General features: G+C 45.0%; 1 protein-coding gene across 24 annotated transcripts in view; it reads left to right on the top strand.

The window, feature by feature from the left end:
• The window catches only part of EP400 (E1A binding protein p400), a 110,592-nt gene that overhangs the window by 29,636 nt on the left and 56,178 nt on the right, over positions 1-24,778 (top strand). For all 24 annotated transcript variants that reach the window (XM_070762604.1, XM_070762611.1, XM_070762608.1 and 21 more), the window contains 12 exons: positions 958-1,015; positions 2,316-2,405; positions 4,326-4,427; positions 6,867-7,060; positions 9,845-10,022; positions 11,344-11,480; positions 12,805-12,974; positions 14,919-15,093; positions 15,925-16,061; positions 17,530-17,716; positions 19,948-20,114; positions 22,582-22,736. In XM_070762604.1, the coding sequence (XP_070618705.1) occupies positions 958-1,015; positions 2,316-2,405; positions 4,326-4,427; positions 6,867-7,060; positions 9,845-10,022; positions 11,344-11,480; positions 12,805-12,974; positions 14,919-15,093; positions 15,925-16,061; positions 17,530-17,716; positions 19,948-20,114; positions 22,582-22,736 (1,750 nt within the window). The remainder of the gene's footprint in view (positions 1-957; positions 1,016-2,315; positions 2,406-4,325; positions 4,428-6,866; positions 7,061-9,844; positions 10,023-11,343; positions 11,481-12,804; positions 12,975-14,918; positions 15,094-15,924; positions 16,062-17,529; positions 17,717-19,947; positions 20,115-22,581; positions 22,737-24,778) is intronic.

Raw genomic sequence — 24,778 nt, forward strand, 5'->3', positions numbered from 1 at the left:
CGCAACTTGGGCGTCCTCCTCGATCCACAGCTCACATTAGAGAACCATCTTTCAGCTGGGGCGAGGGGGCCGTTTGCTCAGGTTCACCTGGTGCACCAGTTGCGGCCCTATTTGGATCGGGAGTCACTGCTCACAGTCACTCATGCCCTCATCACCTCGAGGTTCGACTACATGGGGCTACCTTTGAAAAGTGTTTGGAAACTTCAGATCGTGCAGAATGCAGCTGTGAAAGTAGTCATGGGCTTTCCCAAATATGCCCATGTTACACCAAGACTCTGCAGTCTGCATTGGTTGCAAATCAATTTCCGGTCACAATTCAAAGTGTTGGTTATGACCTATAAAGCCCTTCATGGCACCGGACTAGATTATCTCAGGGACCGCCTTCTGCTGCACGAATCCCAGCGACCAGTTAGGTCCCACAGAGTTGGCCTTCTCTGGGTCCCGTCAACTAAACAATGTGGTTTGGCGGGACCCAGGGGAAGAGCTTTCTCTGTGATGGCCTCGCCCCTTTCGAACCAACTCCCCCCAGAGATTAGAATTGCCCCCACCCTCCTTGCCTTTCGTAAGTTTCTTAAAACCCACCTCTGCCATCAGGCATGTGGGAAGTGAGATATTCTTTCCCCCTAGGCCTTACAATTCACACATGGTATGTTTGTATGTATGTTTGGTTTTATACTAAGGATCTTTTTAGTTGTTTAGTATTGGATTGTTACATGCTGTTTTTTGTCACTGTTGTTAGCCGCCCCGATTCTGTGGAGAGGGGCGGCATACAAATCCAATAAATAAATAAATAAAAATAAATATTCCTTATCTTCCTCTTTACAATTTTGGGGGATGTTGCTCCTGTTGAATTCCTCCTTTGAAGTAATTGACAATAAATCATGCATGAAAGGGCTAGGGGAAAGGACCCTTCTGAAACAGGTGCACAATATTTATACGTCTATCTTCATTTTGTAGGGTTCGTGGTCCTGTAGAAGAAAGAGAAAAGCAAGCACATCTCTAACAGATGATGAAGGTTGGTCATGATCTACTCTTTTCATCTACAGAGCCTCGGTAGTGCAGTGGTTAGAGTGCAGTATTGCAGGCTGCTGCTGCTGCTGATCACTGGGTGCCAGAAGTTTTGCAGATCAAATCTCAGTAGGCTCCAGGTTGACTCAGCCTTCCATCCTTCCGAGGTAGATAAACCGAGGACCCAGATTGTTGGGGGCAATGTGCTGACTCTCTGTAAACCGCTTAGAGAGGGCTGGAAAGCACTGTGAGCACTATATTTAAAATATAAGTCTAGATGCTATTGCTATTGCTACTTCATCTACTAGTGCTGCCCCTACAGTGTGGCAGAAGATGGGAAACCTGAAATGAAATATATCTATGGAGGTTCTCAGTCATCCAGGTCACGGTTGTCCCTCTTGCCCCCAACAATCTGGGTCCTCATTTTACCCACCTCTGAAGTATGGAAGGCTGAGTCAGCCTTGAGCCTAGTGAGATTCAAAGTGCCAAATTGCAGTCAGCCGGCAGTCAGCAATCAATATCAACTTTATTTGATTAGTCAATCGACCATATCAAAGCGAGGAAAAGGACCACATCGGTCGTCATAAAACTGACTGGTTAAAATACAATAAAATTGGCTAAAATAGAGTGAATTTGAATAAATAAGCTAAAATGCAGTATAATATGCTAAAATTGAGTAGAAAAACATGAGAACATAACCCATGCAAAGGATTATATTAAACAAATCTAAGATACTGATATAAAATATTCTTAAGTGAGTTCATCTCCTTTGCATGCCACCCCAATATGTTCTATAAAACGTATTCTCATCTGAACAGCCCTGACTATAAACTTAGCGGTTCTAGAAACTACATATATATTTGTACCCTGAAGAAAATATGATAATTGTTTATTACAGTCCCAGTGTATGATTTTGTCAAGTAGGGGCTGTAAATACTGAGGTCTTACTGAGGAGTATAGTTTACAATTGAGTAGCACATGTGCAATGTCTTCTATTTCTGGTGCACCGCAAATGCATGTCAGCAGGAGTAGCCTGCAGTACGGCATTCCACTGCACCAAATGATAAGAAATTCCTAAAATTTAAATCTGCATCCATCAGCAAGACTTTAAGGGAAAACTCTGCAATGCCCAATCACCCACCCAAAATGGCATCATGAAATTGAGCGGTCTATTAAATTGATTGGCTTCGAAAACAAAGGTAAAGGTGAATGTCCATTGGCAAGGCGGTCTCCGCAGACAGGTAGACTCTTCCGGCTATTCCTTCCTCTCTTTGGCTTGAACCGTGCGCCTGATGTTTTCTTTTCAGTGGAAGACGAAGAGGAGACAATAGAAGAGCAGGAAAAGAAGGAAGGGAATGTCAACCATCAGCTGGAGCTGTCCACGCTGGCAAAGGAAGGTGAGTGCCACGGGAGCTGCAGGGTTTTTCTATAGGTGCCGTGTTTCTCAAACTCTTCTCCTCCCCCCACACCAGTCCGTCAGAATTCTCAGATTGAAAATCACTGCCATAGGGCAGTACAAAATATAGGTAATTCTCAGTTAACAGCCCCTTGTTCTGTGTCCATTCACAGTTACCGCTATGAGGGTTATGGGGAAAGTAAAGTTACAAGGCATGTATTCTCGCGGGGAACGTTCGCGGGGAAATTTATTTATTTATTTAATTGGATTTGTATGCCACCCCTCTCCGAGGACTCACAACACATATTAAGAGACAATAGTAAAATCAATCCAATTAATACATAAAAACAATCCTTAAAAATCTATTTTATTATATATGCAGTAGTTGAAAAAAGAAAATATGAACTGATCTTCAGGTTAAAAACACATGGTTCCCAATTAGCAATCTCAGTAGGTAGCTAGAAAAATAAACTAAGAAAGTTACCACAAAACATTGAGTAGGAATGAGAATATCGAACACAGTCCAAAAGCGTTGCTCGTTCTTGAAACTGCTTGTCCACTGCAAGTGATAAAGCTTGAAGAGATTGAATATGCAGTGCATGGGCTAGAAAAGGAAGCTTTCTTAGGATACGGCCACTAAGTCCTTCACTTTTCCTTGAAATATCTTTTAAGAGGAGGCTTAATTTTGACACACCGTTTTCTAAGTAACCAATCACCTCTAACTCATGGAGTGTTAACAGCTGCTGACGGGGATATATTATTTGGCACTTCATTAGTTCTCCTATGCAAAAATGATAAATTTTGAATATAGCTGCAGAAGAAGGTGGCCCAATATATTGTTTAATATCAGCTCTATCTACAAAAGCAATATCAATTTTCTCTGTGATATTTGAAGTCGTCAGTATAGCCACATTAGGATACCTTTTGATCTGATTCACTATCATGCAGCAGGAAGCCAGCGGAAGCGAACAAGCAGTGCCAGTGGCCAGTAGATCATTGACTGGCATGGTGAAGGTTAGAGATGAGCGTCCTCGTTCCATTTCCCTCCAAGTGTAAAGTGTGCGCTGTAATACGCTACCTGGATGCTAAGGGCATGAACACTGGTGCGATTCATCGCAAAATCGTTTCAGTTTATGGAGAGGATATGATGTCAAGACAGCATGTGACAAAATGGGTACAGGAATTCAAATCCAAGGATGGGAATTCACGATGAAGAGAGAAGTGGACGGCTGTCGGTTGTGACTGACAGTGGTGCAGAAAATTGAAGAAAATCATCTCTCTGTTCGCTGATCAACAATTTTTCAAGATTTTTCTCGCCGACTGCTGAAATGGTGTAGGGCCCTGATGGCAAACCTATGGCATGCACGTCAGAGGTGGAATGCATTGTTTTTGTTTGTTTGTTTGTTTATTTGTTTATTTGTTTGTTTATTCAATTTTTATGCCGCCCTTCTCCATAGACTCAGGGTGGCTTACAACATGTTAGCAATAGCACTTTTTTAACAGAGCAAGGCTATTGCCCCCACAATCTGGGTCCTCATTTTACCCACCTCGGAAGAATGGAAGGCTGAGTCAACCTTGAGCTGGTGATGAGATTTGAACCGCTGACCTTTAGATCTACAAGTCAGCTTCAGTGGCCTGCATACAGCACTTTACCTGCTGCGCCACCCCGGCTCATTTGTTTTGAGCCGCCCCGAGTTCTCGGAGAGGGGCAGCATACAAATATATTATTATTATTATTATTATTATTATTATTATTATTATTATTATTATTATTATTATTATTATTATTCCAACTGCTCTCTTCCATCACTGGTGCCGTCACCTGTTTTGGCGAGGGCAAGGTTGGACTAGATGACCTACTTACAAGGTCCCGTCCAACTCGGTTAATCTCTTAATTCTGTTTTTCCCACCTCATTCATAGCTGAGCTGCCTTTGGAGGATCTGCTGAAGATGTATGAAAGAGCCTTCGCAGAGAACTTCCACTGGCCCCAGCCGAAGCCGGAAGAGGAGACAAGCGACGAAGGTACATCCTGGCAGAGTTTCCTTTCCAAATGCTTTCTTAGAATAGCAATAGCATTTAGATTTATATACCACTTTACAATGCTTTGTAGCCCTCTCTAAGTGGTTTACAAAGAGTCAGCATATTGCCCCCAACCATCTGGGTCCTCATTTTACCGACCTTGGAAGGAGGGAAGGCTGAGTCCACCTTGAGCCCACTGAGATTTGATCTGCCAAACTGTTGGCTGATAGTGATCAGTAGAAGTAGCTTGCAGTACTGCATACTCTAACCACTGCACCACTGAGGCTCTAGAAGGGACCGCCCTGGACAGAGGGAGGCAGATTTTTATTTTATTTATTTATTTATTTATTTTATTTATTTTATTTATTTTATTTATTTTATTTATTTTATTTATTTTATTTATTTTATTTATTTTATTTATTTTATTTATTTTATTTATTTTATTTATTTTATTTATTTATTTTATTTATTTTATTTATTTTATTTATTTTATTTATTTTATTTATTTTATTTATTTATTTATTTATTCATTCATTCATTCATTCATTCATTCATTCATTCATTGATTGTTAGAGTTGAAAGGGACCATGCAGGTCATCAAGTCCAACCCCCTGCCCGAGCAGGAATCCTAAAGCACCCCAGCCAAATGGCAGTCCAATCTCCTCTTGAAAGTGTCCAGAGTTGGGGAGTTCACAACATCCGCAGGCAGGTTGTTCCACTGGTTGATCGCTCTGACCGTCAGGAAGTTCTTCCTTACTTCTAGGTTGAATCTCTCCTTGGTCAGCTTCCAGCCATTGTTCCTTGTCCGGACCTCTGGTGCTCTGGAGAATAGAGTGGCTCCCTCCTCTCTGTGGCAACCCCTCATATACTGTACCTGTATACAGTGATCCCCCGATTATCGCGAGGGTTCCGTTCCAAGACCCCTCGCAATAATCGATAATTCGGGATGTAGTGGTGCGGAAGTAAAAACACCATCTGCGCATGCGCGCCCCTTTTTCCATGGCCGCACATGCGCAGATGGTGGAGTTTGCGTGTGGGCGGCGGGGAAGACCGGGGAAGGTTCCTTCGGCCGCCCAACAGCTGATCTGCTCTGCAGCGCGGCAGCAGCGAGGAGCCGAAGATGGGGTTTCCCCGTTGCCCAGGCAACAGGGAAACCCCATCTTCGGCTCCTCGCTGCTGCCGCGCTGCGGAGCAGATCAGCTGTTGGGCAGCCGAAGGAACCTTCCCCGGTCTTCCCGCCGCCCAGGCAAAGGGGAAACCCCAAGATCGCTTGCCGCTTGCCCGTCACCCGCTCGCCCGGCCGCTCGCTTGCCGCTTGCCCGTTCGCCCGCTCGCTTGCCGCTTGCCGCTTGCCCATTCGCCGGCCCGCCTGCTCGCTTGCTGCTTGCCCGTTCGCCGGCCCGCCTGCTCGCTTGCCGCTTGCCCTTTCGCTTGCCGCTTGCCCGTTCGCCCGCCCGCCTGCTCGCTTGCCGCTTGCCCGTTCGCCCGCCCGCCTGCTCGCTTGCCGCTTGCCCGTTCGCCCCGCCCGCCTGCTCGCTTGCCGCTTGCCCATTCGCCTGCTCGCTTGCCGCTTGCCCGTTCGCCCGCCCGCCTGCTCGCTTGCCTGTTCGCCCGCCCGCCTACTCGCTTGCCGCTTGCCGCTTGCCCGTTCACCCGCTCGCTTGCTGCTTGCAGCTTGCCCGTCACCCGCTCGCCCGGCTGCTCGCTTGCCGCTCGAGAGCAAGAGGGGGAGAGATAGAGAAAGAGAGAGAAGGAAAGAAAGAGATGAGAGAGGGAGGAAGAGAGTGTGAGAGAGGAAGAAGCAAGATAGAGAAAGAGAGAGAGAAAGAAAGATGAGAAAGGAAGGGAGTGACGTCATCGGGTGGAAAAATCGCGATATAGCAATTCGCAATGATCGGGATCGCGAAACTTGGGGGATCACTGTACAGCTATCATGTCCCCTCTGCCCCCCCTTTTCTCTAGGCTATCCATACCCAGTTCCCGCAATCTCTCTTTGTAGATTTGTTCAGCTTTCCGTCACTCAGCTCCATTAATGTAATATTTGACGTGTAGATGGAGTTTTGAGGTATTCAGGAGGGATTATCTTGCCTCCCTGTGGTCAGAACTGCTCCCATCTTTTGACTTTCCAAAAGACCTTTGAAGACATGTCTAGGCCAACTAGCCTGACAAGGGGAGTGTGGCAAGCTGGAAGTGGCTGATGGGATAGAGAACACCTCACTTCCACTCTGTTCCCTCCCTCTCCATCTTGCTTAGATTTATTTAAATTGACTTTTTAAATATTTATTGGTTTAATGTTTTATTCAGTGTCTGGCTTTTGGCGAGATAGTTGGCATACCAGTTGGATGGATGGATGGAGGGATGAAAATATCTAGCACAGTGCTCATTAAAACAATATAAAAACAGACAGGTGGTTTTTAAAAAAAATATTTATTCTTTATTTAGAAATGGAAGATCATGCAGCCGAAAGGGAACTCCTTCAAAAAGAGGTCATCTCGATCGAATCTCTCCTCAGCATCGAACAGTACAAGGGGGCCGAGAGAATGATGGCCAGCAAGAACCGCGGGCGGGACATAGCCGAAGTGGCAGCCACAGCAGAAGCCCTGTTGCCGAAAGGCAGTGCCCGGATCACCACTGCGGTAAATCCATCTGTTGCTTTGGTTGGATTAGTCTTGATGTCAAGGGTTCCAAATAGCATCCAAAATCTGGGGCACATATTTCCTCAAAGTCCCAATGTATTAACAGAGCCATATTGGCACATCTGAGAAACACGAATCTAAAGACACAAGGGTTTCTCCACCCAGTTTAAAGTCCATACCCTTGCTCCCACACCCACAAGTTCATCACGTTGACCAGTCATCTTTTGCCAGTGTGTCCGCTACTCCCATCAGCTTCTGGGTAGGTACCGAACAAAGGATGACCTTGAGAATCGAAAAGGAATTTGTTATGGCTACATCTCTACATCCCTCGTGCAACAGCCCCTCCCAAGTTCTCATAGCAAGAATATACAGTGGTACCTCCACTTAAGAACTTAATTTGTTCTGTGACCAGGTCCTTAAGTAGAAACGTTCTTAAGTAGAAGCAATTTTTCCCATAGAAATCAATGTAAAAGCAAATAATGCACGCAAGCCCATTAGGAAAGAAATAAAACCTCAGAACTTGGGTGGGAGGAGGAAGAAGAGGAGGGGGACAGTCGCTGCCGAAGGAAGAAGGTGAGGTGAGGAGAATAAAAAAAAAATCCAAAACTTTAAGGCTTAAGGCTGCCCAGAGCGAAGGGAGCATTTCTTTTCTCTGGACACTGGCAGAGGTTTATTCCCTCTTCAAGTGCCCAGAGAAAGGAAAATGCTTTGTTCGCTCTGGCACTCCAAATGGCCAGGATTAAAGGGGGAATGGCAGGAAACTGGCCGGGCCTTCGTCCCGCTCTCAAACTTCCTGGAACGTTTTTCTGGGCTCGGGTGCTTAAGTAGAAAAATGGTTCTTAAGTAGAGGCAAAAAAATCTTGAACACCCGGTTCTTATCTAGAAAGGTTCTTAAGTAGAGGCGTTCTTAAGTAGAGGTACCACTGTATTCTAAAGCATAAAGTGTGGCAGACCAAAGTCTGCAAGTCAGCAATGGCTTCGGCCTGATGCTTGATTCCACTGGTGGTAGGCAGGCAGTCCTCGACTTACTACCTTTAAAAAATAAATAAATAATAATTTTCTATCAATTACATTCCTTCGTGCTTAATGGACATCGTGTTGTCTGGGTATTTAATGTGCTTAACAATACTCAGCATATGTACTCGAGAGGAACGGGTAGGTACTCAGCTGACACCATGAATCACCCAGGTGGATGGAGTCCTTGACCTTAGGGCCATAGATTTAGTGATCATTCAAAAAGTGGTGCAGTGGCCTAGAAGTGCTGCTCTCGCCTCACAGTCAGGAGGCTGTGAGTTCGATCCTAGGTAGAGGCAGATATTTCTGCCTCTGGGCACAATGAGAATATATGGGCTAAACAAAGCTCCTCATTGGCGACAGGAAGGGTATCCTTTCTGTTTGATTTTCAATGTAAGTCCATTCATTTCTGCCCAGTTTCATACATTCTTTATTATCTCTTCATCTTGGGGATATTTCTTCGTTCTCCCAATATTGTGCGAAAGATAATCCTTGCTGCTGTTAAAACGTGTAATACTAAATACATACTTCTGTCAAATTTTTCTGATACCATCCCCTAATTTTTTTAAAAAACTGTTCAGGTTTTAAAGTGTGTATGTTTCCCTACTAACATTTCTAGCCATTGGTGTATTTTTGCCCTTTTAAAAAAGAAATATTTTTGGTTTTGCACAAGTGCACCACATATGATGAAATGTGCCCATTTTCTGTTTACATTTCCAACATTTGCCAGACATGTTTTTTAAATATTCTATCTAAACTTCAGGTCTTTAATGGCCACCTATAAAACATTTTCTATACATTTTCTTTATAAGAAGTTGCAATCTTTTGCTTAGTGGTCAAAGTTACGACAGCACCAGAGAAAAAAAGAATAACGTACGACCGTTTTTCCCCGTTTACCACCATTGCAACATCCACATGGTCACATGAGTGTTCGGAAACTTCAGATCGTGCAGAATGCAGCTGTGACAGCAATCATGGGCTTCCCCAGGTATGCCCATGTTACACCAACACTCCGCAGTCTGCATTGGTTGCCGATCAGTTTATGGTCACAATTCAAAGTGTTGGTTATGACCTATAAAGCCCTTCATGGTATCGGACCAGAATATCTCCGGGACCGCCTTCTGCCGCACAAATCCCAGCGACCAGTGAGGTCCCACAGAGTTGGTCTCCTTAGGGTCCCGTCGACGAGGCAATGTCAGCTGGTGGGACCCAGGAGAAGAGCCTTCTCTGTGGCGGCCCCGACCCTCTGGAATCAACTCCCCCCGGAGATTAGGATTGTCCCCACCCTCCTTGCCTTTTGCAAACTCCTTAAAACCCACCTTTGTCGTCAGGCATGGGGAAATTGATTCCCCTGGACCGTTTCGTTTTATGTATGGTTTGTATGAGATGTATGATTGGTTTTTATATTAAGGGTTTTGAACTGCTTTAACTATTGGATTTGTACTGTTTTATTGTTGTGAGCCGCTCCGAGTCTCCGGAGAGGGGCGGCATACAAATCTAATAAATAATAATAATAATAATAATAATAATAATTATTATTATTATTATTATTATTATTATCATTATCATTATCATTATTTGGATTTTCATTCTTTATAACCATGAGGATGCTGTTGCGGCAACTGTCCTTGGTGTGAAAAAGGCCCCTTTTATCAGTGATGATGTAACTGTGATGGTCCCCAAATGATGTTGTTGTAAGTTGACCAGTGTCACGAAGAGAACAACACAATGTCAGGAAGAGGAAAAACGTGTTTGCCCAACTTTTTGCAGGTCAAATATAACACTCCTCCCCTCTTGTACGGCTCCCTCCGAGAGTACCAGAAGATTGGCCTCGATTGGTTGGCTAAGTTGTACAAGAAGAAGCTGAACGGCATCTTGGCTGATGAAGCCGGACTTGGGAAGACGGTGCAGATCATCGCCTTCTTCTCACACCTGGCCTGCAACGAAGGTACACACCTTTATGTCAGGTGGGGGGGGGAGACAGGTAGCGGAATTGAATGGAATCAGAAGAAGAATGAGAGAAGTAGAATAGAATATTGGAATGAAGAATAGAATATAGCATATAGAATATGGAATATATATATATAGAATATACAATATAGAATAATTTGCACTAGACAAGACTAGACAGAAGGGACCTTGGAAGTCTTCTAGTCCAGCCCCCTGCAGGGGAACCTATACTATTTTAGATAATTGATTGTCTAGACCAGTGATGACAAACCTATGGCTTGGGTGCCATAGGTGACACACGGAGCCATATCTGCTGGTACACAAGCCGTTGCCCTAGCTCAGCTCCAACATGCATGTGTGTGCCAGCCAGCTGATTTTTGGCTTGCACAGAGGCTCTGGGAGGGTGTTTTTGGCTTCCAGATAGCCTCTGGGGGAATGGAGAAGCCTTTGGAGCCTGGGGAGGGTGAGACACGAGCCTACTGGGCCCACCAGAAGTTGGGAAACAGGCTGTTTCCGGTTCTCTGGAGGGCAAGGGAAGCTGTATTCACCCTCCCCAGGTATTGAATTATGGGTGTGGGCACTCACACCTGCCTGATAGCGTGCATCCATGCTTAAAAACCCAGCTTTTAAGAAGCCCATGGTTTTTAGAAGCAAGCTGTTCCACTGGTTAATTGTCCTCACTGTCAGGAAGTTTCTCCTTAATTTCAGGTTGCTTCTCTCCTTGATTATTTTCCATCCTTTATTTCTTGTCCTGTCTTCTGGTGCTTTGGAGAATAAGTTGACCCCCTTTTCTTTGGGGCAGCCCTCAAATACTGGAATACTGCTGTCACTCCCCCCCCTTTTTTCTCTAGACAAGCCAAACCCAAATCCGGCAACCACTTTTCATATGTTTTAGTCTCCAGCCCTTTCATAGAGTAGAGTAGAATAGAATAGAATAGAATAGAATTTTATTGGCCAAGTGTGATTGGACACACAAGGAATTTGTCTTGGTGCAGATGCTCTCAGCGTACATAAAAGAAAAAGATAGATTTGTCAAGAATCATGTGGTACAACACTTAATGATTGTCATAGGGGTCAAATAAGCAATGAAGAAACAATCAATATTAATAAAAATCTTCATCATCTTAGTTGCACTTTTTTCCAAAGTCTTAACATAGTTTTTGCAGTATGCTGACCAAAATTGGTTGCAATGCTCCAGGTGTGGTCTTACTAAGGTTTTATAAAGTGGTCCTGGTCCTTCATGTGATCTTGATTCTATGTCTCTGTTTTTACAACTCAGGGATGAATTCTTAGCCTCTCTTTTTGGTCTTTGTTTCCAGGGGATTGGGGTCCTCACCTTGTCGTTGTCCGAAGTTGTAACATTCTGAAGTGGGAGCTGGAGCTCAAACGTTGGTGCCCTGGCCTAAAAATCCTGCTCTACATTGGCACCCAGCGAGAAGTAAGAATGAAAAGACAAGTAGGTGGTTTTATTAGTTCAAATCCATTGGGGGCGGAGTTACCACAAATTTAACCCACCCACCCGTTCTCCATTTCTTTCATCCATTTGTCCCAAAAGAGGGCTTTTTCTAAAAGCAAACTAGACTTCAGCCACAGAGCTGAAGGAGATTCTTGGACGAGAAGGTAAACGTCTTCAAGAAAACAAAAGTCCAGTTGCCTCCTGAAATTAAGCACCTTTGGGACATCAGTGACCTGTTTGATGGAGGATCTCCATAAACGTTTAGCTACGCCCTTGGGAATGAACACCCTTCGAACGGTGCAGGAGTATGAACGGATTTCCAGAGGGAAAAACTGCTGGAACCAGGAGCACCACTCAGTGACCCTGAGGACTCAGATAAACCTCCAAGTGGTTTATTATTTACGGGAGCATCTTCTGCCTCATGTGTCCCAGCGACCGGTTAGGTCGCACAGAGTCAGCCTTCTTCAAGTCCCGCTGGTCAAACAGTGCCGACTAGCAAATCTGCAGGGAAGAGCCTTCTCTGTCGTGGCCCCAGTCCTCTGGAACCAACTCCCCCTGGAGAGCCGTACCGCCCCCACTCTTCTCGCCTTTCGAAAGGTGTTAAAAACACATCTGTGATGGCAAACCTGGGGCTGTGGGCGATAGTTTTGCAGGATAAAATTTTCTAAAAGCAAAATTTCCCAGCCTGTGTGGGGAGGAGCGGGGGGGGGGGGGTCGGGGGTTTTCTTAAGCAATGTTTTGCCAAAAGAGTTTTGATTGACTGGGTTTGTGCAGTCATGGCTTGGGTTTTCCTAAGCCACAGTTGGGTTTTCTTATGTTATGGTTTGTGAAGAGCATGGAAGTTATTGTTCTTCAGAAAGAAATGTTTAGGTAGATGTCAAAAGTTTTCCTAGAATGTTGTCATTCACATGAAAGAAAATAGGGGAGTGGGATACAGGAATACATTCCTGCAACAGTTTTTTAAATCTCCCAGGATCTAAATGTTTGTTTGTTTTGCTTTCCCCCCCCTCCTTCCATCCCTCCTTCCTTCCATTGTCTCTTCCTTCCATCCCTTGCTCCTTCCCTTCCTTCCTTCCTTCCTCCCTCCCTCCCTCCCTCCCTCCCTCCCTCCCTCCCTCCCTCCCTCCCTCCCTCCCTTCCTTCCCTCCTTCCCATTGTCTTTTCCTTCTCTCTCATTGTTCCTTCTTTCTTTCTTTCCTTCCTGCCTTCCCTCCCTCATTGTCCCTCCCTCTCTCTCATTCTTCCTTCCTCCCTTCCTCCCTCCCCCTCCCTCCCCCCCCTCCCTCCCTCCCTCTCATTGTCCCTTCCGCCCTCCCTTCTGTAGGAGTGGATGGAACCCAACAGTTTTAACGTCTGCATCACCTCCTACAAGCAGCTCTTCAAAGGCCACCAAGCATTCATGAAGATACGGTGGAAATACCTCATTGTGGATGAGATGCAACAGATTAAGAACATGACGGAAAAGCACTGGGAAGCCCTCTTCCACCTTCGCAGGTCTGGGCCCCATCAACATCTTCCTCTTCTTCCCAGTGTGGAATACTGGTTCTTGTAATGTAGGGCAGGCCTCGTCTGGTCCAGGAATCCAAACTCAGTTCTGTTTGGGTTACGTTCTGCTGCTGTTTCTCAAAAGCAGCTAAGGAATATATACAGGCAGTCCTTGACTTACAACCGTTCATTTAATGGCCGTTCAGAGTTACACCAGCACCGCAAAAAGTGACTTATGGCCTTTGCCCACACTTAACGACGGTGGTAGCATCCCTCAAGGTCAAGAGATCTAAATTCAGACTCTTGGAAACTTGCTCATATTTATGACAGTTGCAATGATCATGTGTGATCCCCTTTGGCGACCTTCTGACAAACAGCTTCAATTAACAACTGTGTTAGTGCATTGATTCCCTTTACAACCATGGCCAGAACGGTCGTAAAATGGGGCAAAGGTCACTCGTCAGATATCTTCTCTAAATATGCCCATGTCACACCAACACTCCGCAGTCTGCATTGGTTGCCGATCAGTTTCCGGTCACAATTCAAAGTGTTGGTTATGACCTATAAAGCCCTTCATGGCATCGGGCCATTATATCTCTGGGACTGCCTTCTGCCGCACGAATCCCAGCAACCAGTTAGATCCCACAGAGTTGGTCTTCTCCAGGTCTCGTTGACTAAACAATGTCGTCTGGCGGGACCCAGGGGAAGAGCCTTCTCTGTGGTGGCTCTGACCCTCTGGAACCAACTCCCCCCAGAGATTAGGATTGCCCCCACCCTCCTTGCCTTTCAGAAACTCCTTAAAACCCACCTCTGCCGTCAGGCATGGGGGAATTGAGACATCTCCCCCATGCCCATGTAGTTTCTGTGTATGATTCGACTGTGTGCTTGTTTTTCATATATTGGGGTTCTTTTGGATTTTTTAACTTAAAACTGTAATTTAGATTGCTAAATATTAGATTTGTTATTATGTATTGTTTACCATTGTTGTGAGCCGCCCCGAGTCTACAGAAAGGGGCGGCATATAAATCCAATAAATCTAATCTAATCTCGCTTAGTAGCAGAAATGTTGGCCCCAATTGTGGTCGTAAGCTGAGGACTATCTGTAAGTCTATGTAAATAGAACCTATGAGGAATAGAGTGGGTAGGTGACGTTGGGGGAGGAGAGGAAGAGAGGCTCCCTAGGCCAGTGGTCCCCAATCTCTGAGCCACGGCCCACTTCTGAGCTGTGGTCTATTCATAACCGTGTCACAGGCTGGCGGAGATGCACAACTTAATCCCTACAAATCGCAGCCTGGTAGACACAGCCCCACTGAGCTGTTTAATTTTCTTAAATTCTGATTGAAGCAGCTGACATTAAGCAAAGACTGCAGTGAACAGTCATCCCGGAGATTTATTTTCTACTGAGGGGAACCTAATTGTTCAGGCAATTAAAAGTATCAGTGGGAAAGCCAGAAATATTTTTTGTTAGGTATGTTACCAGAAAAAAAAATTACAATAAGGGGAATTTGTAGTTAACGTTGCACTATTTGAGGGCAGCAAGAATTGTATTTGCACAGTATTGGCAAAATGAGGACACACTGAGAAAAGATGATGTCATTAAAAAATTATATTACGCAGAAATGGATAGACTGACATTAAAGGTAAAAGAGATACAGAATACTTTCAAATATGGTATTCGTTTGATAAATGGTTGGATAATAAAGGTAGAAATTAGGAGCTGGAAAAGCATTCTTTTGTAAGCAATTGACCCAGACAATGCACCCGTTCACAAAGCAGGTATGAATGTTAAATGAAAATTTACGAATGAACTATAACAACAAAAGTATCAGTGGGAGGTTTGGACCTTCCGACTTGCAAGAATCTGTTCCTGCAACCTTATGCTAAAGTAGAAGAAGGTCATTTGGTTGTGTTTCTTGACACTGTGCCCCCCCTGCCCCCCGCCTCTCTTTGTAGTCAGTACCGCTTACTCCTGATCGATACCCCTCTGCACAACACCTTGATGGAACTGTGGACCATGGTGCATTTCCTGATTCCAGGAATTTCCAAAGCTTACCTGGATTTCCCAGTGAAAGCGGCCAACGAGGAGAATCAAGACTACTGCCATAAGCTCGTCATCAGGCTGCACAGGGTGAGTCCTTCAAGGTGGACGCTGGAATTGGGCCGAGGGGAAAGGATTGCAGAAAGATCACATTATAGAAACATAGAAAAGTGGCAGCAGAAAAAGAAGTTCATCAAGGCTGCCCCTTGAGTTTATTGGCTTTTTGTTCTTTTTTCTTTCTTTCTTTCTTTCTTTCTTTCTTTCTTTCTTTCTTTCTTTCTTTCTTTCTTTCTTTCTTTCTTTCTTTCTTCTTTCTTTCTCTCTCTCTCTCTCTCTTTCTTTCTTTCTCTCTCTCTCGTCCATTTGCCTCTTAAAAAAGCACCATTGGAACAAAGGTGGATGACTGAGTATCTTCATAGACTCTTTCTTTCTTCTTTCTCTCTCTCTCTCTCTCTTTCTTTCTTTCTTTCTCTCTCTCTCTCTCATCCATTTGCCTCTTGAAAAAGCACCATTGGAACAAAGGTGGATGACTGAGTATCTTCATAGACTCTTTCTTTCTTTCTTTCTTTCTTTCTTTCTTTCTTTCTTTCTTTCTTTTCTTCCCTCCTTCGTCCTCCCTCCCTCCTCCTCCTCCTCCCTCCCTCCCTCCCTCCCACCCTCCTTCCTTCCCCTTTTATTTTCTCTCTTTTATTTAATATTTGTATTAATTTTTATTTTATTTTTTTGGCCAGATGATGGATGTCTATTTAACTCAAGCTTATTTAAGCTTCAATTCCAATGTGACTCCCTCCCTCTGCTGAAAGTTGGTTCCACGTTTCCGCTACTCTTTCTGCGAAGTGATATTTCCTGTCATTCCTTTTGAACGTCTGAATATTCATCGATTCCTCCTCCCTCCCTCCCTTCCAATTCTTTTTTCCGCAGATGATCCAGCCATTCATCCTGCGCAGATCGAAAAGGGACGTGGAGAAACAGCTGACGAAGAAGTACGAGCATGTACTCAAGTGCCGGCTTTCCAACAGACAGAAAATGATGTATGAAGACGTCATTCTCCAGCCCGAGTAGGTGTTTCTGAGTTGAATGTTAAAGCAGGGTTCTCCAAACTTGGCAACTTTAAGACTTGTGGACTTCAACTCCCAGAATTCACTTTGCTGGCTGAGGAACTCTGGGATTTGAAGTCCACAAGTCTTAAAATTGCCAAGGTTGGAGAATCCTGCGTTAAACCATTAATGATTCAAATAATCTTCAAATAATTCACACACTTCCCCCTTCAAAAGGCAAATGCAGGAATTGTTACAACCCACACCATACAGGTGATCCTTGACTTAAAACCATTTGTTTAGTGACCATTGGTCCTCAAATCTTTTAAACAGGAGGCCAATTCACAGTTACCTAGACCGGGGATAGGCAAAGTTGGCTCTTCTATGACTTATGGACTTCAACTCCCAGGATTCCTGAGCCAATTATGCTAGCTCAGGAATTCTGGGAATTGAAGTTCACATGTCATAGAAGAGCCAACTTTCCCTACCCCTGACCTAGATTGTTGGGGGTGCAGACTGGTTGGGTGGGCGTGGCCTGGTGCACCAGTTGCGGCCCTATTTGGACAGGGAGTCATTGCTCACAGTCACTCATGCCCTCATCACCTCGAGGTTCGATTACTGCAACGCTCTCTACATGGGGCTACCTTTGAAAAGTGTTCGGAAACTTCAGATCATGCAGAACGCAGCCGCGAGAGCCATCGTGGGGCTTCCCAGATTCGCCCATGTATCTACAACACTCCGTGGCCTGCATTGGCTGCCGATCAGTTTCCGGTCACAATTCAAAGTGTTGGTCATGACCTTTAAAGCCCTACATGGCATTGGACCAGAATACCTCCGGAACCGCCTGCTACCGCACGAATCCCAGCGGCCGATAAGGTCTCACAGAGTTGGACTTCTCCGGGTCCCGTCGACTAAACAATGTCGTCTGGCGGGCCCCAGGGGAAGAGCCTTCTCTGTGGCGGTCCCGGCCCTCTGGAATCAACTCCCCCCGGAGATTAGAACTGCTCCCACCCTCCTTGTCTTCCGTAAACTACTTAAGATCCACCTATACCGCCAGGCATGGGGGATTTGAGACACCTTTCCCCCAGGCTCATTATAATTTATGTTTGGTATGTACGTGCTCTTTGGTTTTTAATTATGATAGGGTTTTTAGTTATTTTTAATATTAGATTTGTGCCATTATAATATTGTTTTTATCATTGTTGTGAGCCGCCCCGAGTTTTCAGAGAGGGGCGGCATACAAATCTAATAAATAATTATTATTATTATTATTATTATTATTATTATTATTATTATTTATTTATTTGTAACAAATTGTGTGTGTGTGTGTGCGTGTTAGAACTTCAAATAGTCATTAAGTGACTCATAAGTCAGGGTCTCCAAGTAGAGTTAACGTGACGTCTTCACCAATGAGGCCCCAATCTCATGGGCGTCACGCACCATTCATTCTTCTAGCTTTGAAGCCTCTGCTTTCTTCTCCCTCGGCCAGGACCCAAGACGCTGTGAAAAGCGGCCACTTCGTCAGCGTTCTTCACGTCTTGATGCAGCTGCAGAAGATCTGTAACCACCCGGACCTGATCAACCCTCGGCTGTGCGGCTCCTCTTATGTTTCGGAGGTGTTGCGGTTCTCGACCGCCTCTCTGGCCTTAAAAGCCTTAGAGAGCAACCTGTGGAAGGTGAGATGAAGGGTGGACCTCCAAGGGGCCCTGTTGGGTGAGGGAGAGGGAGAATATTTCCAACTTCTCATTTCTGATTTTGCTTTTGGGCCCCAAGATGTGACCAAGGACTTCATAATATTGTGTGTGTGGGGGGGGGGAGAGAGAGAGGGAGAGAGAGAGAGAGAGAGAGAGAGAGAGAGAGAGAGATGAAATGGACTAAGGATAGAAAAGGGAGAATCTGCCTCAAGATGTGACCAAGAACTCCACAATGTGTGTGTGTATGATGAGTGTGTGTGTGTTTGTGTGTGAGAGAGAGAAGGAGGGAGGGAGGGAGGAAGGAAGGAAGGAAGGAAGGGAAAAGATGGGAAGGAAGGGAGATGAAATGGCCTAACGATAGAGGGAGAATTTTTTTGACTTCTCATTTCTAATTTTACTTTTTTGCCCTAAGATGTGATCAAGAACCCCACAATATATTTGTGGGAGAGGGAGATGAAGGGAGATATATGAAATGGACTAGCCTTAGAAGAGAATCTTTGTAGCTCAAGGTGGAACTGTTGGGGCCTTGTCGCTTTCTGAGTTCAGTGGTTTCCTTGCAAACATTTCATGACCCAACTAGGTAGCGTCATCAGTGCTGAAAGGGGATGGGCTTTACAAAGTGGAAGAAGAAGAAGACGGGAGGAGGAAGAAGAGAAAAGACTTGATCTTCATGCTTGAGCTTGGTTGTTTACTTGCAGACCTTTCATTACCAAATTAAGTAACACCATCAGTCTACCAAGTAAAGGGACTATCGTATTTTTCGGAGTATAAGACACATCTTAGTTTTTGGGGAGGATAATAAGGGGGGGGGAATTCTGCCTACCAGATATTCATTAGTTCGCTGGTTTTGAGCGCATGTGCACGGTTTTTATCCCCTGATGGGAGGGTAAAAAAATCAGCTAAAGCACAACTTTAGGAGAGAGAGAAGCAATGAAAATCAGCTCCTAAAGCACAACTTTGGGAGAGAGAGAAGCAATGAGAAAAACAGGCAAAGCGCAGAAGGGCTTCACTGGCTAGAGCCTCATTGGGGCTGGAAAAAAGCTCCGAAAAAGCTGATAGTCTCTTTACTTGGTAGGTGCGCCCAGATTTTCAGCCTCTTTTGGGGTAGGTGGGTGACGTGCGTCTTATACTCTGAAAAATAACAGTAACTAAAATTATAACAGGTACCCAAGATAGAATGTCAGAATCCCAAAGAGTGACTCTGCCATTCAGTTGAGAGAAGGGGGGATCTTGGGTTTGATTTATTAGCATTACCTGCAACAACAGATGTCTTACAAGGTATATCCTGGCGCCAAGCATCTTGAGATCTCTTCACCTTAGGGAAATGGTTTATGGGCGGAGGGGTATAAATTATGTTGTAAGCCGCCCCAAGTTCTCAGAGAGGGGCGGTATATAAATGCAATTAATAAAATAAATAAATAAATTGGGATATTTCATGGCATCCGACCAGGATATCTGCAAGACCGCCTTCTGCCGCATGAATCCCAGCAACCAGTTAGGTCCCACAGAGTTGGCCTTCTCCGGGTCCCATCGACTAAACAGTGTCATCTGGCGGGACCCAGGGGAAGAGCCTTCTCTGTGGCGGCCCCGACCCTCTGGAACCAGCTCCCCCCAGAGATTAGAATTGCCCCCACCCTCCTTGCCTTTCGTAAGCTGCTTAAAACCCACCTCTGCCGCCAGGCATGGGGGAATTGAAACATCTCCCCCTTGCCCATGTAGTTTTTGTGTATGATTCGATTGTGTGTTGTTTTTTATATATTGGGGTTTCTTTTTGGGACTTTTAAATCTAAAACTGTAATCTAGATTTTTAAATATTAGATTTGTTACTATGTACTGTTTTTCAACATTGTTGTGAGCTGCCCCGAGTCTGTGGAGAGGGGCGGCATACAAATCCAATAAATCTAATCTAATCTAATCTATATTTCACTTGAATGGAAGATGCTCATTATGTTCTTCTGGTCCCCAGGGCTGTGGATTAAAGGGAACTTTTCACACTTGCGTATTGCCAAGCTCTGCATCCTGGCTAATGGGGAGGGGTCTCCGATCCTTTCAATCTACTTGTTTTGCCTAAGAGCATTCAGAGGTTGCTTTGAGTGGAATGCTTTCACATCTGCTTAATAAAAGATCCTTCAGAACTACCTGGCTCAGGGGGTTTCGCTTTCTGAAGTTAGGCAACCCTTGCTGACTTTCTTCCCTCTTGGCCATCCTTTTAGGTTGCAGACCTGAGTCTCTTTGACCTGATTGGGCTTGAGAAGAAAATGACGCGGTATGAATCCCAGGTGGTGCCAAAGCAAAAAATAACCCGGAAGCTTATTGAAGAGATTTACACCTCTCCCCTCCCGCCTGCCAGGGCACCTCCCGTCAAGCTGAAGCCCAACAGGTAAACTGCACCCAGCCTCCCATAACATCGCTGCCCCTTGTTCAGCCAACGGTAATGTTGATTGGACTATTGTCCCAGTTCAGTTTTGCATGGCATGTTGATGCTCACAATCCCAAGCCTGGGTCTCAATTTCAGAATGGCGTGTTTGATGGAAGGAAGCTACGAAGGGAGGGATGGTGAGAGGGAGGGAGAGAAGGAAGAGACAATGGACGGAAAGAAAGAAGGGAGGGACGGACAATGAGAGGGAGGGAGTAAGGAAGAGACAATGGAGGGAGGGAGGGAGGGAGGGAGGGAGGGAGGGAGGAAGGAAGGAAGGAAGGAAGGAAGGAAGGAAGGAAGGAAGGAAGGAAGGAAGGAGCTTAAAGCATCTCCAAGGGTTAGGGCAATGGTCCCCAACTTTTGGTCTGTGAAGTGGCACTGAAGTGCCAAAAAAAAGGTGGTGCAAATAAGTAAAGCCCCATCTGTGGGATACAGGCAGTATACAAAATTACGCCTCCTACAGTTTGTGGAAAAAAACCTCACTCCATGGAACCAGACCCTGATGCCCAAAAGATCAGGGGCTACTGGGTTTGGGCACCATGCCCATCCTTGTAATATTCAACCCTGCCCCCCTCCCCATGCAAAGGTTTTTAACGGATTAACAGAATTGGAAAGCACCTTGATTGTTCTCACTGTCAGAAAATGTCTCCTTATTTCCAGGTTGAATCTTTCCTTGTTCAGTTTCAATTCATTATTCCTTGCCTGGCCTTCAGGTGCCTTGACCCCCCCTTGAACCCCTCCTCTCTCTGGCAGCCCCTCCAATATTGGAAGATTGCTATCATGTCTCCCCTGGTCCATCTCTTCTCTAAACTAGCCCAGTTCCTGCAACCATTCTTTGTATGTTTTAGTCTCCAGTCCCCTCATCATCCTGGCTGCTCTTCTCTGCACTCTTTCTGGAGTCTCAACATCTTTTTTATAGTTTGGGGACTAAAACTGGATGCAGGACTATAGGGGTGGTCTTATTAAGGTTTTATAGAATGGTATTAAAACCTCTCTTGAGCTAGATTAGAACCTCCCTTGACGTCCTGTATTAATGCAATTTAAGATTGTACAGTGGTCCCTCTACTTAAGAACTTAATTCGTTCCGTGACCAGGTTCTTAAGTAGAAAAGTTTGTAAGTAGAAGCAATTTTCCCCATAGGAATCAATGTAAAAGCAAATAATGCGTGCAAACCCGTTAGGAAAGAAATTTAAAGCTCGGAATTTGAGTGGGAGGAGCAGGAGGAAGAAGAGGAGGAGGAGGACAGTCGCTGCCCAGAACGAAGGGGGCGTTTATTTTCTCTGGGCGCTGGCAAAGGTTTATTCCTTCTCCAAGCTCCCAGAGAAAGGAAAAGGCTTCATTCGCTCTGGACTGCCAAAACCTCCTTAAGCACCACCGAAAGGCTCCTCTGGCAGCCTAGATGGCTGGGATTAAAGGGGGAATTGCAGGAAACTGGCCGGGCCTTCGTGCTGCTCTTAAATTTCCTGGGAAATTTTTCCGGGCTCGGGTTCTTAAGTAGAAAATGATTCTTAAGTAGAGGCAAAAAAATCTTGAACACCCGGTTCTTATCTAGAAAAGTTCTTAAGTAGAGGCGTTCTTAAGTAGAGGTATCACTGTATTGTCTTTTTTGGCTGCTGCTGTACACTGCTGGCTCATATTTAGCTGGGTGTCCACTAAGACTCCAAGATCCCTCTCACAGTTACTGCTATTAAATCTGGTTTCACCCAGTCTATATGTGTACTTTTGGTTTTTCTTGCCTAAGTGCAAGACTGTACTTTTCTCTATGTTGAATTTTGTTAGATAGGGCCCAGGATTCAAGTCTATCAATCCATCTGGATCTTGAGCCATTACAAAGGATGCTGGAGCAATGTTCCCTCTAATTTTTTTCCGGTGTGGGCGGAAAAGTATAGTGTCTGAGCGACAGTCCCTTTGGGACTGGGCGGCATAGAATAAACAAACAAACAAACAAACAAGAAAAAAAATCCCTTCTTTTTTTATTAAAAGAAATTAATAATAAAACAAAACCAAAATCTATTTTATTACTATCTTCTCCTCTTTTTCCATCCCTGTCTCCTCCCCCCTTGTGTGTGTGTGTGTGTGTGAACTCTTGAACCATTTCCAATGACAGGTGAGCTATTGGAAATGGTTCAAGAGTTCACACACACACACACACAAACACACAAACGGCTGGGTTTTTTTTCTCTATTATTATTTGGGTGCTTTTTACCATATGCTTTAAATCAAGAGTCATTTCTCTCTCTTTCTCTCTCCCCCTCTTGCTCTCTCTCTCTCGTTTTCTCTTTCTCTCTATTGCTTTCTTTCTTTCTCTCTCACTCTTTCTTTCTATCTCTCGACTCTCCGAAATAACTTTTTTGCTTGTGACTCCCAAGAGTGTTTTGTGGGAAATTGTCACAGCGCCCAACTGCCGTTGGTGTTCTTTCACCCCCAGATTGTTTCAACCTGTTCAGTACGGGCAGAAACCTGAAGGCAAGATGGTCACCTTTCCTAGCGCTCAAGTGCAGCGGGCCACCAGTGCAGCTACGGCTGCTCAACAGGCCCAAGTACGAGGAAGATCTCCCATGGCCACGGTATCTGCCAATCAAGGTGAGAAAAGTCATCCTTGGGTTTCCTTCCTTGTCAACAAGGGTGGGTTGGTTCCCCTTCATGCTCATCCTCCCCTCCTCCCCTCCCTTCCTCCCCGTGACCAATCAGTCCTTGGAATTAAACCAGACTTCCTCAACCTGGTGCCTTCCTGATCTGTTGAGGTTCACCACCACCACCAGTAAGCACCCCAGCTTGGAATTTCTGCACATCTGGATAAAATCAATGTTGAAGAAGCTGAAACACAGTCATCCTACCAGGACTGGGTTAGATCCGCCTAATCATTTCTTCTTGAACCAGCATTTCCAGCTGTGGACCTCAGGATGGTTTGGGTTTCCAGACGTTGAGTCGTCCACTTGGGATTTCGGTGAAGGGATTTCCCAGGTCTTTTAACTGACCTTCTTATCCAGCTTGAGCCTCATTCAGTGGTTCTTTGTATTCCTGAATGCGTCCCGAGTGGCATTTGGGAGTTCAGCCATGAGGTTCTTCTGTGAAATTGTGAACCAATTCCATGGTTCCCCCAATGCAGGAGGTGCCCTCCTAGGTTTTGGTGGGTATCTTCCTCCATTTCAAGGCAGGGTTTCTTTTGTTCAATTCCTTTTGGGTGAGATGTTTCCAGACATTTTATTTCATTTGCTAAATTCATACACCGCTCATCTCGCCATCAAGTGACAGTAGGCAGGTTTAATTTTGATGGGTTTTCTCTCTGAAGAGCTGATTGTAAGCTCTCTCGCCTCTTCATTTCCCCCACTCCCCTTTTTTGATTTGAAAATTCAGAAAGGGCATAAAAAAAATGAACGACAGAAAATTGTCATGCTCTTTCTGGAGATGGTCCAGGCAAGCGACTTGGGGCCTTAAATGCTTAGATTCTGCATCACAAACTTGATTTTAAAGACGTCAATCCCAGCCTGTTCACAAACATTGATGGGAGAATCTCATTTTGGTTTGCTCTAGGAGAGACTTGGTTGGGCTTTGTTTGAAAATCCAGAATGGCGGGTATTGAAGCATTCAAGCAAGCCACCTCTTTCCTGTGTTTTCATCATCATCATCATCTTTTTTTTTTTTTATGTTTTCAGCTTGAGCTGAAAGTGAACATTTCCACCAGTATGTTTAGACTGTGTCTTTGTGTGTCTTTGTTTGATCTCAAATTCAGTGATGGGTCAGAATGACGAAGCTGCTGCTTCAGGGCAGCCCTATTTGTTTGTTTGTTTGTATCCCACCGCTATTATTTTTTACAAAGAACTCAAGGCAGCAAATGTATTCAACACATTATTTTTCCCATGGGGTGGGTTGAGAGAGAGAAAGAGAGACAGACAGACAGACACCGAGAGAGAGTCAGAAAGAGAGAGAGAGAGAGACAGACAGACAGACCGACCAAGACAAAGAAACAGAGAGACAGACAGAGACGGACGGACAGATAGAGTAAGAGAGAGGCAGATAGACACAGAGAGAGAGAGAGACAGACAGACAGAGAGAGAGGGAGAAAGGGAGAGACTGACTCAAGGTCATCTCTGGTCTTCTTTCTAAAGGGAGGAACTAGAACTCAAGGTCTCCCGCTTTCTAGCCTGGCACCTTAACCGACCTGGCTCTCTTTATACCTCGACTCCCCTTTAATGAAGTTGGAGAACTTCCCATCAGAAAGCCTTCCAAGCTTTTGAAGCGAAGAGCTGGCAAACCCACCTGAACTCTCCCCCCTTCCCTCCTCCTGCTCCCCAGGCAAAGTTGTGTTCCCATGTGTTTGTATATGCGTGTTTATGCTTGGAGCCGCCACGAAGCTGAATCAGAGCATCGAGTCCCTTGATTTAACGCTCTCAAATCATCATAATTTAACAACCTCATAATCCCTTGCGGGGTGGAGTCTGGACAACTGAATGGAGCTGAGTGTTTTACTGGCCCATTGCTCTTCCTGTCGCCAATGCAGAGTTTTGTTCAGCAGATATATCCCCACTGTGCCCAGGGAGAGAAATATCTGCCTCTACCTAGGATCGAACTCACAACCTATTGATTGGGAGGCAAGAGCTCCATCTCTAGGCCACTGCACCACT

The sequence above is a fragment of the Erythrolamprus reginae genome, chromosome 10 (assembly GCF_031021105.1).
Source record: "Erythrolamprus reginae isolate rEryReg1 chromosome 10, rEryReg1.hap1, whole genome shotgun sequence".
NCBI classification, from domain to species: Eukaryota; Metazoa; Chordata; class Lepidosauria; order Squamata; family Dipsadidae; genus Erythrolamprus; species Erythrolamprus reginae.